The sequence below is a fragment of the Oncorhynchus tshawytscha genome, linkage group LG30 (genome assembly GCF_018296145.1).
Source record: "Oncorhynchus tshawytscha isolate Ot180627B linkage group LG30, Otsh_v2.0, whole genome shotgun sequence".
In the NCBI taxonomy this organism is placed as follows: Eukaryota; Metazoa; Chordata; class Actinopteri; order Salmoniformes; family Salmonidae; genus Oncorhynchus; species Oncorhynchus tshawytscha.
The window spans coordinates 41,114,560-41,132,095 of NC_056458.1; the positions used below are offsets into that span (position 1 = coordinate 41,114,560).

The window sequence follows — 17,536 nt, forward strand, 5'->3', positions numbered from 1 at the left end:
CTGTTGACATCTACAGCTCATTCACACAGCGTAGACTTCTGGGAAATGTAGTATAAGTGAGGGGCTCTTTCACAGTCAGGGCTAGAAGGGATCAGCTTTTGTCAAATGAACGTAAAAAAAATGTTTTGCATTTAGCTAATCTTAACTTCATTCTCCTGACCTGCTACGTTAATTACCCTAACCTGCTGCGTAATTTCTCCTAACCTGCTACGAAAAGTCCAATCTGACATTAATTTGTCAAAAACTGGATTTCTTCTGGCCATGAACCTCTTTCGCAACAGAAGAAAGCAGCCTACTGTACGAAAACACAATCAGAATATTCCACACCAATATTTTAAATGTTTTAATTTAACCTTTATTTAACCAGGTAGGCCAGTTGAGAAAACAACAACACAGAGTTACACATGGGATAAACAAACATACAGTCAATAACACAATACAAAAAAGCTGTATACAGTGTGTGCAAATGAAGTAAGGAGGTAAGGCAATAAATAGGCCAATAGTGGCGAAGTAATTTGTTATATGTGCAAATGAGGATGTGCAAGTAGAAATACTGGTGTGCAAAAGAGCAGAAAAACAAATATGGGGAGGAGATAGGTAGTTGGTTGGATGGGCTATTTACAGATGGGCTGTATACAGCTGCAGCGATCGGTAAACTGCCCTGACAGCGTCAGCTGTCAGTGAGGTTAGTGTTAGTGAGGTCTCCCTAAGTAAGTCTCCTACTTCAGTGATTTTTGCAATTCGTTCCAATCATTGGCAGCAGAGAACTGGAAGTAAAGGTGGCCAAAGGGGGTGTTGGTTTTGGAGATGACCAGTGAAATATACTTCATATACCTATCATTGGAAATACATATTTATAGATTATAATTTACATTGTTTAGATTTTTTAAAGGAGTGAAAAAAAAGATTTGATATAAGATTTTAGTTAAGAGTCAACCCTTGCCTGAAGTTTGTTCAAAGAATATTGAAACTTCGACATTAATTAAAATGTTAAGTAGAGCTGCAAAACCAGAGTCTCAGGATTCAGTTTCAGGGTGATTGGTTACTGGTTACTTAGGGTCAGTGCTATCGGGATTCCTTGGGACGTCCCAACCCTAAACCCTAACATTAACCTTGCCCAGTTAAATAAAGGTTAAAAGATATATAAAAATAAAAAGTACATTAACCATTTTAAATATAAACTTCAATTGGGGGTTGGGACGTCTTAAGGATCCTGGATAGCACTAAACCCCAATCTTAGTGTGGCCAGCTGATCGGTTTACGACATTGCCAGTTAGGTTGCCATGCCTGTGTTTGAACGTAAAGCAATTCGTCCGACCTGCAAGTGGAGTGACTATTGAAGGCCTAGCTAAGCCTAATATACATTTATAGACGATGAAAGGAGGAATATCACAACGCACATTGAACTTGTAGTCAGTATTGTTAAGTCGTTTTCATGATGATCATAGAAAATGTGGAAGCTTTGAAGTCTTGGCTGGCAAAACTCCTGGAGCCAATGTGAGTGTTGATTAATTGAAATTACATTTAGCTAGATTGCACGAGTTAGCACTAGCTACGCCACTGCTAACGTTAGCTCGTTATATGGCAATAAAAATACACATTTAACGTTTGTTCTGTCAATTATGCGACGTTACACATTCTGCATATCGGATTTGTTGGATAAATTGCAGACACTAATCTGATTATGACATTTTAGATATGTGTTTTGCTGCCGCAATTTAGCTAACTATTTAAGTAGCTAACGTTACAGTAGTTAATTTGGCCAGCTAACTAAAAGCTAGCTTGCTCAACTCAATCAACATCGTCCCAATCAAGGTTAATTATTTATATTAATGGCTGCACGTCACGTTTGGCTTTTGATGAATGGGTAACTACTTAGTCTACTCATAGTTTGTTTAACATCCTATCATAAATTTAGTGGCTAAGTTAGCTGCATCTACCCGGCCTTAGACAGTGCTAGCAGTGACGTCTAGCATTCAGCCAACCAGCTAGCTAACCAGTTAATTAAGAAGCATGTCATCCAAGTTGATGTAACTACGTGTGTGTTGTCATTTGTAGCATATGTGTTATGTAGCATGAGATTATGGTCTAACCTTCTGCCTTAACCTCAACTTTTTCCTTACAACTATCTTGGTTACAAATGAATGATTCTAGCTAGATATTGTCTAATGCAGTGTTTCCCAACCTTTTTCGGTTACTGCACCACCAACTGAATTTTGCTCTGCCCGGAGTACCCCACATGGGCATTTTACAAGTATCCTATGGTCTTCTAATGTACCCCATGTGGATAGGGAAAGTACACACAGGTATCCTAGTACCTCTGGTTGGGAACTATGCAAACCCTGTTGAGTAATATGGATAATGTTTGCTTTTGCAGCTGTGAGGCCGACCCCTCTGCTTTAGCCAACTATGTTGTGGCTTTGGTAAAGAAGGACAAACCTGAGAAAGAGTTGAAAGCACTTTGTGCAGATCAACTGGATGTCTTTTTACAAAAAGGTAGGCTACGTAACTCCTTAATGTCAGTGTTGGTTTGCATCTCACCAACTAATGTTTGTATTTTCGTTGCGTAAACATGTAGTTGACTGACTGTGAAATCATTTGAGAGAAATTTTTATAAAGGTCTTATGCCTCGATGCTTTCCCTATTGCAGAAACCACTGGTTTTGTTGATAAGCTCTTTGAATGTTTGACCACCAAAAACTACTTGGGGAATCCACCTCCTAAGGAAGTTCCCAAAGGGGAGCCCAAACTTCCTGTGTTAAAACAGGAGGCTGTGGAGGTAAGGGCTTTTTTTGAGCTTCCTCTGTCTTATTATGTCAGTCTTTGATAGTGGGGATATACCTAGCTAACTATTGTTGTTTTCTTAAGGCTGAAAATGTAGAAGAGGATAGGGGGGATAACAGGAGGCGGAGAAGTCCACTGAGAAACCGCTCTGACTTAAACGAATCAAGGTGAGGCTGGAATCTATATTTTTGTTGTTTCCTGGTGTTCTCAATTGAGTTCCTCTTGACAGTGATGTAGCTCTCTGGGGTCAAGATGTTAGTTTGATTAGGCCCTTGAGTCTGTTAGTTTGATTAGGCCCTTTTAATGGACTGCGCCTTTGACACATAATTTAGTTATTGTTGTTGAAATGCTAATCACATCAATAGTACAGATTACCACAAAGACAGGAAACTCCTTGAGTTCCGGTGCTGGATTAAAGGTGCTGCTAAATGACCAACCTACATACCTGACCTCACAGGGGACGTGGTGACCGCAGACGAGACGACCGTAAGCGGCGTGACATGGACCGCCACGGTAAAAGCACCGATTCCCACCGGGAGAGGCATGACCGGCACGGAGGCAACTCTCGTGGGCGCAGCTACAGTCGCAGCAGGAGCCGAAGTGGGAGCCGAGGCAAGAGCAGGGACAAGGAGCACAGCCGAGGGAGAGGTGAGACTCACAGGGGCATGGACATTTGCTTTACTTCAAATGTTTAACCTGACAGGTTGAAAACAAATCTTTGCTAAGAACAAGCAAAAGACATTAGCGTATTTATTGGACTTTTACTCTGGGATCCTTAAATGTCCCCTGTGGTGTGAGTGTTTCCTAAAGGGGGTATTTTTTTTTTAATGTTGCATTTTGTGTACTTTTAGGTTCAAGCTTTTCTGTGTGTCTGTGTATGTTAAACAGATTACAGGTCAAAGTTTGAAGTGGAGAGAAAGGAGCCCGAGAGTTTCAACTCTACCTCTGGGTCCCTGGTAACCCACCAGCACCCTCCGCCCCTCCTACCTACCCCCCAGCAGCACCCATTTTCCTCCTCCGGGGGCCAAGCAGTCCCCAACTCTGTTTCCGTGGTAGCACCCGCTCACTTGCCCGACAGCACTACAGAGAGCTGGTCTAATTACTACTCTAATCACAGGGAGGGCAAGCCGTTCAACAAGGTCACTTCAGTCAAGCACCGCTGCCGTGACTATGACGGTAAGGGCTAACTAAAATGGTCTAATTTCAGTCTCGTCTATATTATGATACAAGATGTTACAGATTTGCTGTAAATCTAGCAACAATATCTGGGTTTTATTTTTGCCAGGTAAGTCGTTCAGGACACTTTCTCTTTTACAATAACCCTTTTTTTATGTAGCTAATCAGCTTCATCTTTTTGTTAATGAAAGGCACTTATCCATAACCAAAATAAGTTCTAATGTACTTGCAAAAATGTGTAAAAGGATGTTGAATATGGAAGCAGATGGCCTCGCATGGCCTTCTAATCATTGTGTGCTTCAGGGTTCATATCTGTTGACCGTTAAGCCTATGTCTACTCTATTCAAATTGTACAAATATTTAGTCAAATACCAGTCGATCGTGCTTTCTTTATGGATTAAATGCAATCGGTTGTGTGGTATTCCAACCCTCAGTAGGGTGTTTTCCTGGTTTAAAGCAGCGCTAATGACCCAAGTTGAACATCTTTCCCCTGAGGGACACTGTTTATATTCATCCAACAGTCTCAACAGCAATGACATTTCACTCCACCCCACCTTGAGGGTTCAGAGATGAGCCTGGATCTTGTCAGGAACTGTAAACAAAAAGTGTCAAGGTTGCCAAACCGATAATCTCATTTGGGCTGATTTATTTTTTTAAAGCTATTATTGGCAAGCATCTTGCTGAGTGCATTTACAGTAAGAAAGGAATTCATTTTTTTTTAAATGGAATTTTGATCAGTCTCTGTCTTCCACAGAGAAAGGTTTCTGTGTGCGTGGTGACCTCTGTCCCTTTGACCATGGCAATGATCCTCTGATCGTGGATGACGTCACGCTGCCCGCCATGATTCCGTTTCCTCCACCTGGCATGCCTCCACCGGCCCGCATGGCCATGCCCCCCCACGGCCAGCCACCCCCGGCCATCAGGATGCCAATGCCCCTCCACGGCCAGCCACCCCCACCGGGCATCTTCCCTATGCCGCCTCCTGGTGAGTAATGTTATCATGTGTCTCCAATTAGGAACTCAACCTGGAATGCTCACCAGTCATTGTTTGACAGAGGCTAAGGCCAAGAGTTTTTCCTGGTCAGTCCACGTGATTAAGAAAAACCCAGGGCCCTAGCTTTAGTTCCTGATGTGGTGAGAGCCTAGAGATGGACGACTCATCATGGATATAACCCGTTTTAGCGTGGACATTGCCATTGAGGGCTTCTACCATTTTTAAGTAGTCAACTAGGTGGGGATTCCTATGGGTTGTAGCCTCAATGGCGCACTGCCCATGCTGTCACAGATATAAAGACAAGTTCTATGGATGAGTCATTTTAGGGTGCATGGATGTGTGTTTGTATCAATGAGAAGAAAGCTGTTTCCCTGTTGTTCAAGGCTGGCCTGTTCCATGGAGAAATAGCATGTTATAAGGACTGTTGTGCTACATAGAAACACACCTCGGGGAAACGGCTGTCTTTGTTGTCTTACCCTCACTAGTACTCACCCTATACTTAATTTTTATGTCTGTAGTACTTTACCTAGCCTATTATGTTAAGGAGTTTATTAAGTAAATTACCAGTGGCTTTTATCTACTGGGTTCAGCTTGGAATTTTATCTCCCATAGGGCCCCCATTGATACCAACAAGTGGGATAGAAACTCCCAACCACTCAGGGACGAGTTCTGCGTCCTCTCTAGGACCGCCTGGAGTGGGACCTCCTCCTCTTCCTCCACCACCACCACCTCCCTCTTCTGTCTCTCTACACCCCCAATATTCTCAGTCAGAATGTAAGCAACTATGCTTTTCTCAATAAGCTTGGCAAAGTGGTACTTTTATGAGCATAGCTCCCATATTGTTCACATTTTTGTCAATTTTGTTTTCTTTGACATACACTGACTTTCAAATCCATGTGAACCAAATGGTATTGTTTGACTGTAGTGAGGAAGGACATAAAAATGCTGTTGTCTTAAAGTATTTATGTTCACATGGTTCATTCATGTATTGCAAATGATTTCCTTTTTGAGTGAGGGTGTTAGTTTTGTTTTTGTGCAACTGCCTGGCCTGCATGATCTAGTTGTTTCTTTAGGGTGCAGTAGCATCTTTTGACCAGAGGGTTGCACTGTTGATGAACTAAAGTCGACTGTTCCTGTAAACTGCACATTAGACAGTGCAAAAACTCTATTTTAGTAGTCCTGCCCACATAAGAGAGGAAATTAAAATGCAGTGTGTTTCACTTCTCTCAATTGAAATGTTATTTTTAGTTGCTCTAGTTTTGTGCATGCATTATTGAGTCCCAAGCCATTGAACATTATAGAGCAAAAGCAGACGGTATAATATTGAGTTCAATACTAGAACTGTATTTTCTTTCTCCCTGTAGTTGTAGTGTAGCCATATAGTTAAAGTAGGTGTTGTGATGGATAGGCCTATTTGGGTATTCTCACTGTGTAAAACACTGACTTCTTCTAATGTTTGTCTGTTCTCCCTTGTGTTGCCAGATAATTATGACCCAGAGGGTTACAACCCAGAGTCTCCAGGCATGACAGCAGCCGGCCGGCCCCAGTACAGGCAGTTCATCCCCCGCATCCAGACCCAGAGGCCCAACCTGATCGGCCTCACCTCCGGGGATGGCCAGGGATCCAGAGGTATCACATGTGGGTCATACTTTGGTGGTTTAGTTTGGGCTTTCTTTCTGATCCTAACCTATAGTAAACATGAGGACTTCTGTATTTAGGGTGCTATGAAATCTGTTTTTAGATTTTCCCAAAACTAAATTGGATGTTCTAAGTCCACGGCAATGCTTAAATCATATCCGTAGACTACTTTTGAGGTCAGGGTAAAATATTAGATTTTGGGGTGTAGTTACTGTAATTGAATTGTGCACCTATCCAAGAGGCTGTTTAGCAGTGTTTTTTTTTTTTATAGCGCCCATGTGATGGTAGAGTTTTCAAAAGAAATACCTACTGGACTGATTAACATAATCCTGATATAATTCTTCCAGGTAAGTGTAGGGCCTTGTGAAATTATGCAATTATATCCTGAAGTTTGTCATTGGCATTTAATTGAGAAGGTTTTTGGGAAAGCCTTTCCATCAACCAGAAGATAATTTTCATTAGCTAGCATCATCGCTAACAGCTACACAAAGTGGTAGAGGTGTGCACCACACAGACACATTCTTTTTGCTCTTCAGAAAGTTGCAGGAAATGTGAATTACTGATGCGTTCTATTCATGTCTTGTGATAAACTTGGGCAAATTAATGAATGTTCTATACATGTAAACTGAACAAGAATATAAATGCAACATGTAAAGTGCTGGTCCCATGTTTCATGAGCTGAAGAAAAATAAAAAAGAAGAAATTCTCCATATGCACAAAAAGCTTATTTCGCTCATATTTTGTGCCCAAATTTGTTTATAATCTCTGTTAGTGAGCATTTCTCCTTTGCCAGGATAATCCATCCACCTGACAGGTGTGGCATATCAAGAAGCTGGTTAAATAGCATGATCATTACACAGGTGTAGCTTGTGCTGGGGACAATAAAGGTCTACAAACATTTTTTTTTTCTCTACAAACGTAATGTTAGAGAATTTGGCAGTAAGCTCAACTGGCCTCACAACTGCAGACCAAGATACTCAAAGCATATTTACAACCTTTATTATTTAAAAACATAAAATATGGTATTTTTCCATATCGCCCAGCCCCACTATCATAGCCATTTGATCTTTGATATTTTTGAATGAGCTAATGTAATGTTGCAATGTTTTACCTAAAGGGTGGTTAACCATCCTCCAGGCTTTTATTCCAGCCCCCCTTTAAACTACCCACATTTTAGAAATGAGCTGCTCAACCAAACCTTGATAAACTGACTCCGTCGGAGCAGGGCTGGACCAAAGCCTGCTCACGAAGAAGCTCTCCAGACTGAGGGTTGATCACTTTTTAAAATGTTTATATACAGTTGCCTAACAGGTATTCTACTTCGTGGCGGGGGGTGGTGTTTAAGTGCCTTGCACAACGACACGAGATGGTACATAGCATCAGAGAGCAGTCACTCATGCTTTTTTTATTTATACGTACGTAGACTACACCAATTGTTGGTCATGGGGAATTTGGTGAAAAGTCACAATACCATCTGTCAAAATGTGTATGAATCCTGCCTTTACGTATCCTCTGTGTCATCCAGACACAGCGGTCCAGATTCGAGCTGTCATTATGACTGACGATGTGTTTCTCCTGTCCCAGCGGCTAACATCGTGATCCAGACAGAGCCGGCGGTGGCCAGTGTCCCCAGCAGTGTGTGTCGCTACAGCAGCACAGAGCATGAGGGTAGGAAGAGGCCCCTGGGGCCCACAGAGGGTCCACCGCCCAAAAAACCCTGGATGGACAAGTAAGAACATTGTAAAATTGTATTTGCCACATGTGCCGAATACAACAGGTGTAGACCTTACAGTGAAATGCTTACTTACAAGCCCTTAACCAACAATACAGTTTTAAGAAAATACCTATTTAAAAAATGTAAGAGACGACTAACTCATTCTCTTCCAGGCCCAACTACCAGGCCAACAACCAGCTCAACTTCCCCAACAACAAGCCCCAACACGGGGGCTTCCCCAAGAAGAATCACTACGTCAACACTAAGCTTGAAGTTCGCAAAATCCCCCGAGATCTCAACAACATCACCAAATTGAATGAGCACTTTAGCAAGTTTGGTACCATCGTAAACATTCAGGTAAGAAATCTGACAATTCCTTGAAACGATGTGTACCACTACAAAAATGTCTTAGATCAATAAATGTTAGGGCGTGTACATTCGTTTTGCTTTGAAGGGTGAATAAGGGACATGACTTCTGGCCTTCCTGTTTACTACTTTCTGACCTGTCTCCTCCAATAGGTGGTATTTGGTGGCGACCCCGAGGCAGCGCTGATCCAGTACACAGCCAACGAGGAGGCACGGCAGGCCATCTCCAGCACTGAGGCGGTGCTCAACAACCGCTTCATCCGTGTGTACTGGCACCGTGAGGCCAACACCCAGCAGGGACAGGGCATGGGTCAGGGCCAGGGGGACGGACACGGACAGAGCTCTGCTATGGGGCAGCAGCACCCCAGCGTTCATAAGGTGGACAGAGCACTTCTGACTACTGCTAAAACCTTTTTAGCTGGCCAAGCATTTATTCATTCAAACAGTAGTTTTGATTTTGAATGGAGAGGTTCTAAGTTCCAGGTTAGATGTGATCAACATTTCTTTCATGACTTATGTATCCCTGTATAAACCAGCAGGTGATCAAGCAACACAATCCCGGAGCCTATGTGCTGAATAATAAGACGTTGTCCAAACATGGCCTTGGTGTTGGGGCTGTGGCCGGAGGCAAACTGGACGTCTCGCACCCCAGCGCAGACCCTGCAGCGGTAAGCCGTCAGCTCCTATGCTCTGAGAGTGCCCCTATGCAGAGTTACAGCATGGTGTTGTATGATGGCAAAGAGAGTAGACGGGGTCAGGTAGTAATCAAAGGGTCTGTCTGTCTCTTCCTGTCCTAGGCACTCTTCTCTACTTCTGTGGCCCTTCAGAAGGGGCCCTACAGCTCCACAGTCCACAAGGGAGCGTCCAAGTCACTTGGTAAAACTGCCAAAGCACTTGAAGCACAGGAGATCTTGAAAAAGAAGCAGGCAAGTAATTTTTGCCAGCTGCATTTTGAATGACTTTCATAGTCAGTCATTACCTTTTTTATACACAAATCAAAATTACACTATAAATAATTGCTTTATTCTTGTTTCAGGAGACATTGAAGTTGCAGCAGGACATGAGAAAAAAGAAGCAGGAGATGCTAGAGAAGCAGATTGAATGTCAAAAGGTATGATGGTTGCTTATACTACATACAGTTGAAGTCGGAAGTTTACATACACTTAGGTTGGAGTCATTAACTTGTTTTTCAACCACTCCACAAATTTCTTGTTAACAAACTATAGTTTTGGCAAGTCGGTTAGGACATCTACTTTGTGCATAACACAAGTAATTTTTCTAACAATTGTTTAGTCAGATTATTTCACTATCACAATTCCAGTGGGTCAGAAGTTTACATACACTAAGTTGACTGCCTTTAAACCGCTTGGGAAATTCCAGAAAATTGTCATGGCTTTAGAAGCTTTTAATTGGCTAATTGACATAATTTGAGTCAATTGGAGGTGTACCTGTGGATGTATTTCAAGGCCGACCTTCAAACTCAGTGCCTCTTTGCTTGACATCATGGGAAAATCAAAAGAAATCAACCAAGACCTCAGAAAATAAATTGTAGACCTCCACAAGTCTGGTTCGTTCTTGAGAGAAATTTAGAGATGAACGTACTTTGGTGCGAAAAGTGCAACTCAATCCCAGAATAACAGCAAAGGACCTTGTGAAGATGCTGGAGGAAATGGGTACAAAAGTATCTATATCCACAGTAAAACAAGTCCTATATCGACATAACTTGAAAGGCCGCTCAGCAAGGAAGAAGTCACTGTTCCAAAACCGCCATAAAAAAGCCAGACTACGGTTTGCAACTGCACATGGGGACAAAGATTGTACTTTTTGGAGAAATGTCCTCTGGGCTGATGAAACAAAAATAGAACTGTTTGAGGGGATGCTTGCAAGCCGAAGAACACCATCCCAACCGTGAAACACGGGGGTGGATGCATCATGTTGTGGGGGTGCTGGCATCATAAGGTAGGAAAATTATGTGGATATATTGAAGCAACATCTCAAGACATCAGTCAGGAAGTTAAAGCTTGGTCGCAAATGGGACGACCCCAAGCATACTTTGGGTGACCCCAAGCATACTTCCAAAGTTGTGGCAAAATGGCTTAAGGACAACAAAGTCAAGGTATTGGAGTGGCCATCAAAGCCCTGGCCTCAATCCTATAGAAAATTTGTGGGCAGAACTGAAAAAGCGTGTGCGAGCAAGGAGGCCGACAACCTGACTCAGTTACACCAGCTCTGTCAGTAGGAATGGGCCAAAATTCACCCAACTTATTGTGGAAGGCTACCCAAAACGTTTGACCCAAGTTAAACAATTTAAAGGCAATGCTACCAAATACTAATGAATGTATGTAAACTACTGACCCACTGGGAATGTGATTAAATAAATAAAAGCTGAAATAAATCATTCTCTCTACTATTATTCTGATATTTCAAATTTTTAAAATAAAGTGGTGATCCTAAGACATTACTTTTTTACTCGGATTAAATGTCAGGAATTGTGAAACTGAGTTTGAATGTATTTGGCTAAGGTTTATGTAAACTTACGACTTAATTTAAAGGATGCCACCATCACCACCTTTCATTTTAGTCACAAATAAACCACATGCTGTGATCATCGTCGTGTTGTCCTTTCACTATCAAAACAAGGACACCTCTAGACCAAGAGACCCTGGGTGTTGTCCTGGATACCCTGCTCGTCTTACATTGATTAGTCAGTTAATCTCATGTCCTCCCTCCTATAGGCTCTGATCAACAGACTTGAAAAGAACAGGGCCACATTGAAGCCAGAGGAGAGGGCCAACATTATGAAGACTCTGAAGGATCTGACCGACAAGATCTCCCAGCTTCAGAACGAGATGAACCCAGCCTCCCATTCCACAGCCAACACGGCTCAGTCCAAGACTAAGACAGATGTAAGTCTACCTACCATATCATATTCTGTGATTTGTTGAATCAACTCAACTGACATTACAAAAATTACATTCCATTGCATGCGCTTGGTCAGTTACAAAATGTGAATGAACATTAACATGGAAATTATTGGATCACAATACCAGGCAGTCATTGTAAACCCATGAGTTGACCCACTGGCACTTAAAATTAGGGCATATTTGAGCTGGCTCGAATGGAATTCTCAAAGTGCCCCCCAGTTTCACAACTGGTGCCAGCTCTATTAGAGTTTGAGCTGGTGACGACGTTACTATGCAACCACCAGATAGCTAATTAATCACTGCAGGATGCTGACACATTTAGCTAGCTCGTCTGGGCTTGTCCATGTGCTAGCTAACAGCAACAAGCAGTATTGTAACAGACATTACACAAATTACCACCATAGCTGGATCCTTCATTCATTTTGGCACTACACAAACTTTTTTATAAGAACAGTTAGCCTTCTAATGCTAGCTACCAAACGTTAGCTAACAAATCAGTTGAAATAAGCTAGCAAGATACAATTCCTGTTCTCAAGTTATCTGGCCAGGTCATTAAAATCTAGCTTCGCATCAAACCTGTCGTCTGGTTTGCTTGGTTAGCTAGCTAGCTAATAACCAATGTCATGGCAAGCAAGGTAGCAATTAAGCTAGCTAGCTTGTAATGCTAGAGACTCCACTAACCGTTTTGGTAGCGAAATTAAATACATGGCAATGATTCTGGCTGGCACTGGCAGGAGTATGGGGTGCTAGATTGCTAGCAACATTAGCAAAAGCCACCTGCACAGTCACAAATTGGCTACCCAGCAACATGACATTTCTAATTCCTGGAGGCACTGGAAACGCAATTTGAGCCAGCCCACCAAGGCCAGCCCAACCTGGGAAACTGGGTTTCAGAGGCTCCAAGCCCCTTCTGTACTCTCTATTTACGTCATAAGAAGGAATTCCCCTTGACCACGCCCACAAATTGGGGAAACAAATCATTATTTCCCATTGACCCCCATTGTAAAAGAGTCAACTATATTGTCGATTTTAAAAAATATATATATATATAAATAAAAATGTTTAGTTCTACAGAAACAACAAAACATGACAAAGATGTGGTGTTCACTATACATGTAACCTGGTCAAAAATCCGACTGCATGTAGGGAAGCCTGCCAGAAGAGCCCTCGTGGCTACTACCTTCATTTGAAAGGCGGCATGAGGGAAGCCCTTTAATATTACGCTTTTTCTAAGTAGTGAGAACACTCTGGAGCAGGCAATGTTGAAAGTCATCTTTAGACATGTTGTACTTTTCCTAAATGTATTTTTGCAATTGACTAAAACAAATAGACAACAAGAACATTGTTTTGAAAAGGGTAAAGTTTTTGCTGTGAGCCAGTGGGGTAACCAAGGTAACCTCAGGTTGTTTTCCCCCACATCAGTGGGCCAGAACATTCGGACTAATACCAACTGGGAGTATTCATTCTATTTCTATGTAGCATGCATTTTGGAAATCCCAAAATAATGGTGCTCTCCCTCAGGCACAAAAGGAGCTTCTGGACGCAGAGCTTGATTTCCACAAGAAGATGAGTTCTGGAGAGGACACGACCGACCTGAAGAGGAGACTGGGTCAGCTGCAGGTTGAGGTGGGTACACAGGGCATCCATCATTTGGGAAGTGCTCTCTAGCATTAATGAACATGTCTGGAATGTGGCAGTCTTCTGGCATACTGAAGGAGGAGTGGTAGCCTCAGCACCTCCAGAACATGTGTACTGTTGGTTAAAATGCAACCTTTTCAAGAATGGTCTGAAGTGAGCAGAAAGGCATCACCTTGGAAGTGAACATATTCCTTGTCCCACAGCTGTTCTGTCTGTCGCTAGTCACATTATGTCATAGTTGATGTCAGAGGATCAGGCTGAAAACAAGAAATGTATTTTTGTTAACAGCCCTCTGCATTGCTTTTCCAGCATGGTGTGCTTAAATTAGCCCCCATGAAATATGCATGGCTTTACCCCTCTTCTGCACATTAAACTGCAGGCACTTACCAAGCCCAGAGGACACCCACTAATGAATCCTAACCAAACAGAGATCCTACATTGATGCATCTGGTGTCATTAAAGTTTGAGATTGTGTTCCTTGTAAGAAAGTGGAGGGATGACAATTAGGATGAGGAGGAGTGTTGGTGCTCTGCTCCAAGCCATCAGGGCCACCACAGTCAGTCTGCTGGTACATGTTCCCTTGGACACATTAAATATGGATACCAAGCCTGTGGGGACACTGGTTCTCAGTAGCACTACATTTTCTTCCTGGATACTGATGCTGCTGCCTGGCACTGTTTGGTGAGGACATGCCAGGTAGCACCATCTCCACCACCTTGGTTTGGGGTCTGGTGACACGGCCAGCTGTCTTGGTTCCACATGTGGATCTGTGGCATCACCTTAGTGTCAGCTGGCACCTCGTGCTGTGTGTTGTTGAGAAATGGAAGTTAGTTGTGGATCTGATGACCTTGTTGATTGTGTTCCCCCAGGCCACCCGGTTGGGCCTGATACCAACCGGGCGTGGGAAGGTGGGCGACGCAGCAGGTGTCAGGGGCAGGGGCCGAGGAAGGGGCAGGGGACGGGGACACAGAGGAGGTGGCAGAGGAGGTGGCAATCACATGGTGGTGGACCACAGGCCCCGAGCCATCGCCATCCTGGGAGTCACACAGGAAGAGAAGGAGGAGCTGATGCCTCACTTTGTGGTAAGGAAATACACCCTTATCAAATCCAGCTAGTTGTATAATTTTCCCAAAATGTCTTATTTGAATATTGAAAGGTCTGTGCTAGAACTCAAGTGGTACAAAGCATGAATCATTATAGTTGTAAAAACAGTGCTTCCACCAGAGAGATGTGTAAAGGAGTTTCTACAGGTACTTACGGCTGTTTCTGTATTCTCGTCCTTGTCACAGAAATTTGGTGAGATAGAGGAGCTCCGTGATCAGGATGCTACCAGTGTTGTCATGACGTTCAAGACCCGGAGCGACGCGGAGAATGTATGTCCTGCAGATGGCATGCATACAGTAACATTTTGATGCCTTTATAACCGAGAAAGTTCTCAAGTTTTAATTGAATTTTACCATTCATGATCATTTTCACGTTATAGGCTGCAAACCAAGGAGCAAAGTTCAAAGGTCGCGTTCTACAGATTGCATGGTTCAAGCCGAAGACACCATCCGTATCCACAGAACCTGAGGAGGAGGACTCGAAGGAAGAGGTCAATGCGGTAAGTTACTGTACTTCTCTCCCTATTTCCTGTTTTCTTATAGCATTTTGGAAAACCATGTAAAATCATCACTCAATGAACCGCTTGATCTAAAGATTATTATTTAATTTGATTCCTCCAGGAGGAAGTCAGCCCCTACCTGCTTATGGAGGAAGAGGAGGAAGACGACGATGAGGATGACGAGTATGAGAGTCGTTCATGGAGGCGATGAAGGCAATACGAACGTCACACTTTTTCGTGGGAAGGACTTTGATATATTTTTTAAACTAATTCAAACAGATTTGACGGAAATCACTTCTTTAGGTTTTTTTAGACCAGCTTCCAGTATTTTGAGACTGAAGAAATAAGGACTAATATGAGAGTCTATACTTTAATGATACGTGTGAAGCTTGAAAGGGCAGACTGTTTTCTCTTGAAACATCTGAATAATTATTAAAATCTCACTTTTGCTGAGATCAATCTAAACCGTTATAAATAAATGTGTGTTTCAATGTGGTTACCAGATAATATCAGTACAACATTTATGACTACTGTGAATAGGTATTTTTATAAATATTTAAGCTATGGTTTCATCCTCTCTTATTTGACTGATGTTGTCTATAATTACGAGGCTCAAGGTCCAGGGATGGCTATGCTGTCACAGCTCCAGATTACAGAATCAGCGTCCCCTGTTGAAATGTAAATTAGATAAAGCCTCCATCTTGGATTCAAATAGAGACACTTGATATTTCACTGAGTATTTTGTTGTCGACTAAATGTGTGGTGCCACTTTATGCACATATGAACACCAAGACTAATGTTACGCACTTTTGAGATGGTGTTTAACAACTCTATTTTCTCTTTTCCCGAGTCATCTCTTCTGTCATCTGAGACCAAAGACATCTTTGGATGAGGATCTAGTCATCTATTGTCAAATTTGTTTGAGATCTGTAGACAATGGTGTTTGAATGTATACTGAGCATTTGGTTTTATATATAATTTTGCCTTACATAATCAGAAGGCTGCATTTTTATGAGATTTGTTATTTTTCTTGCAATAGGAATTACTTTGATATTTTTTCAGTTTGTCATTTGAATGAATGTTGAAGTTGTCAGGAAAAGAGGGCCCATTTTATTTTCAAGCAAGAGTACTTAATGTCCCTACTTAAGGTAGGTTTGTGTTAAACCAACCCTTGTGGCGTCACTTCACAACACATTCTTACCAGCTCACGTCTGCCAGGATTTAGCTACATGGTTTTGAGAGCTGACAAGTAAACCAGACATTTGTAACAGATTTCTCCATGCACAGTTTCTGATCTTATTTTACAGTAGCGATATTCGGCAGCAGTTTAATCCATTCGGTGTGAGGCACTTAGTGTTAATGAGTGAGGACTCCCTGCAAGTCAAGAAGCATTGTGTTGGTGGCTATGAAATGAGCAAAGTAACATCCTCTTTTGAATGTGTATACTTGATGAAAAAACGTGTGTATTATTTGTCCTTACATACTGTATTTACATTTTGTCAGGAGAGGAAACATGAATCTTGTATTGCTGCTGCTGATCTACAGATATTGAACTCTAGAGCGTGTTCTTCTTTCATATTTGGCCAGGTTCTCTCTAACTCAAGACTAGACCATTTAATTCAACGTTGAGTGCAAAGGAAAAACAGTTTTATGTTGCCGTAGCCCTAACAGATTTTTGATCCCTGTTCATTTTGCAGTCCTATTGAAAGAGTTAGATTAGAGATGTGGAAAGTTGGAGGCTTACTCTTGGACTCCTAGGCTTTGCCTCATCTCCATCAGTGAGGCTTGGTGTTACCATGTAACAGACATCAGCATGACACATATCATGTGGCAATATATTTAGTTTTGGAAATAAAAAAATGCCCATTGAAATGTGAGAAAGGGATGGAAGACCAGAAGGAAAAGGCTAAAGAATAAGATCTTTTTCACTGCACAGTACCCTCACACTTGTTTTGCTATGTGCTTTTATGAACAGTCCTTTTCTTAAATGTCAGTTATGGACAGGACTATTACATGTCAAAGTGGGATTTCAGAAATTGCTTTGAGAAACTTGTACACTTGTTTGTACTGCAATGTGGATGCTACTGTGACATCGTAGTGTAAAATGCAACTCATTTATTGGAAGAATCATTTTGGGATTTGTTACTGTTTATATTTGCGGGATGTGGGTGTATTTTTGATTTATTCTGTTTGTAAAATGGATTTCTAACTCACTAGCATGTTTGCTTTTACCAATAAAGATGGAGGAATGGGGTGCTTGGAAGAGAAACAAAATACAAAATATAAACAATTTGAATTTGACACCAGCAAAAAAAAAAAAAAAAAAAACATTCAAATTTCTACCTGGGTGGGAGAACATTCCAAAAGAATATTACCTTCAAAACCTGTGTTGTCATTCCTTTAGTATTGTCTTGCTAACTTTTTCACCCATCATTCATGATTATCCATAATTATGGTAGCACCCGCATTCGTGTAAAAGTGTTGACAAAAGTCATTCCTAAATGACACGATACATTATTCACCATTCACTTCCTATTGTAGAAAACATCATCCGAAACACAACCAAAACAAGCTGTAAATGCATCGATGCAAGAAATATGTGACCAAATACTAAACTTTCTCCAACTTGAATACACTAAGTGAAATTTGTCCAAATACTTGTGACATCTTCAAATCGGGGTACTAGATATATAAAGTGTT

General features: G+C 41.9%; 1 protein-coding gene across 6 annotated transcripts; it reads left to right on the top strand.

The window, feature by feature from the left end:
• Positions 1 to 1,225: 1,225 nt before the first annotated feature.
• LOC112228293 (RNA-binding protein 27) lies at positions 1,226 to 17,126 on the top strand. 6 transcript variants are annotated; one of them, XM_024393484.2, is made up of 21 exons: positions 1,226 to 1,497; positions 2,378 to 2,496; positions 2,651 to 2,778; positions 2,868 to 2,950; positions 3,241 to 3,431; positions 3,672 to 3,959; positions 4,714 to 4,944; positions 5,566 to 5,727; positions 6,436 to 6,591; positions 8,176 to 8,320; positions 8,479 to 8,662; positions 8,825 to 9,049; positions 9,208 to 9,339; positions 9,469 to 9,597; positions 9,708 to 9,782; positions 11,407 to 11,577; positions 13,117 to 13,221; positions 14,103 to 14,315; positions 14,523 to 14,606; positions 14,717 to 14,827; positions 14,958 to 17,126. In XM_024393484.2, exons 1-21 carry the CDS (start codon positions 1,436 to 1,438, stop codon positions 15,045 to 15,047), a joined length of 3,084 nt encoding a protein of 1,027 aa, XP_024249252.1. In that variant the 5' UTR covers positions 1,226 to 1,435; the 3' UTR covers positions 15,048 to 17,126. The 6 variants fall into 6 exon arrangements, with proteins under 6 accessions (XP_024249252.1, XP_024249249.1, XP_024249250.1 ...); XM_024393481.2 differs by having other exon boundaries at positions 1,227 to 1,497; positions 14,717 to 14,836; XM_024393482.2 differs by having other exon boundaries at positions 1,227 to 1,497; positions 9,211 to 9,339; positions 14,717 to 14,836.
• The last annotated feature ends 410 nt before the right edge of the window (positions 17,127 to 17,536 follow it).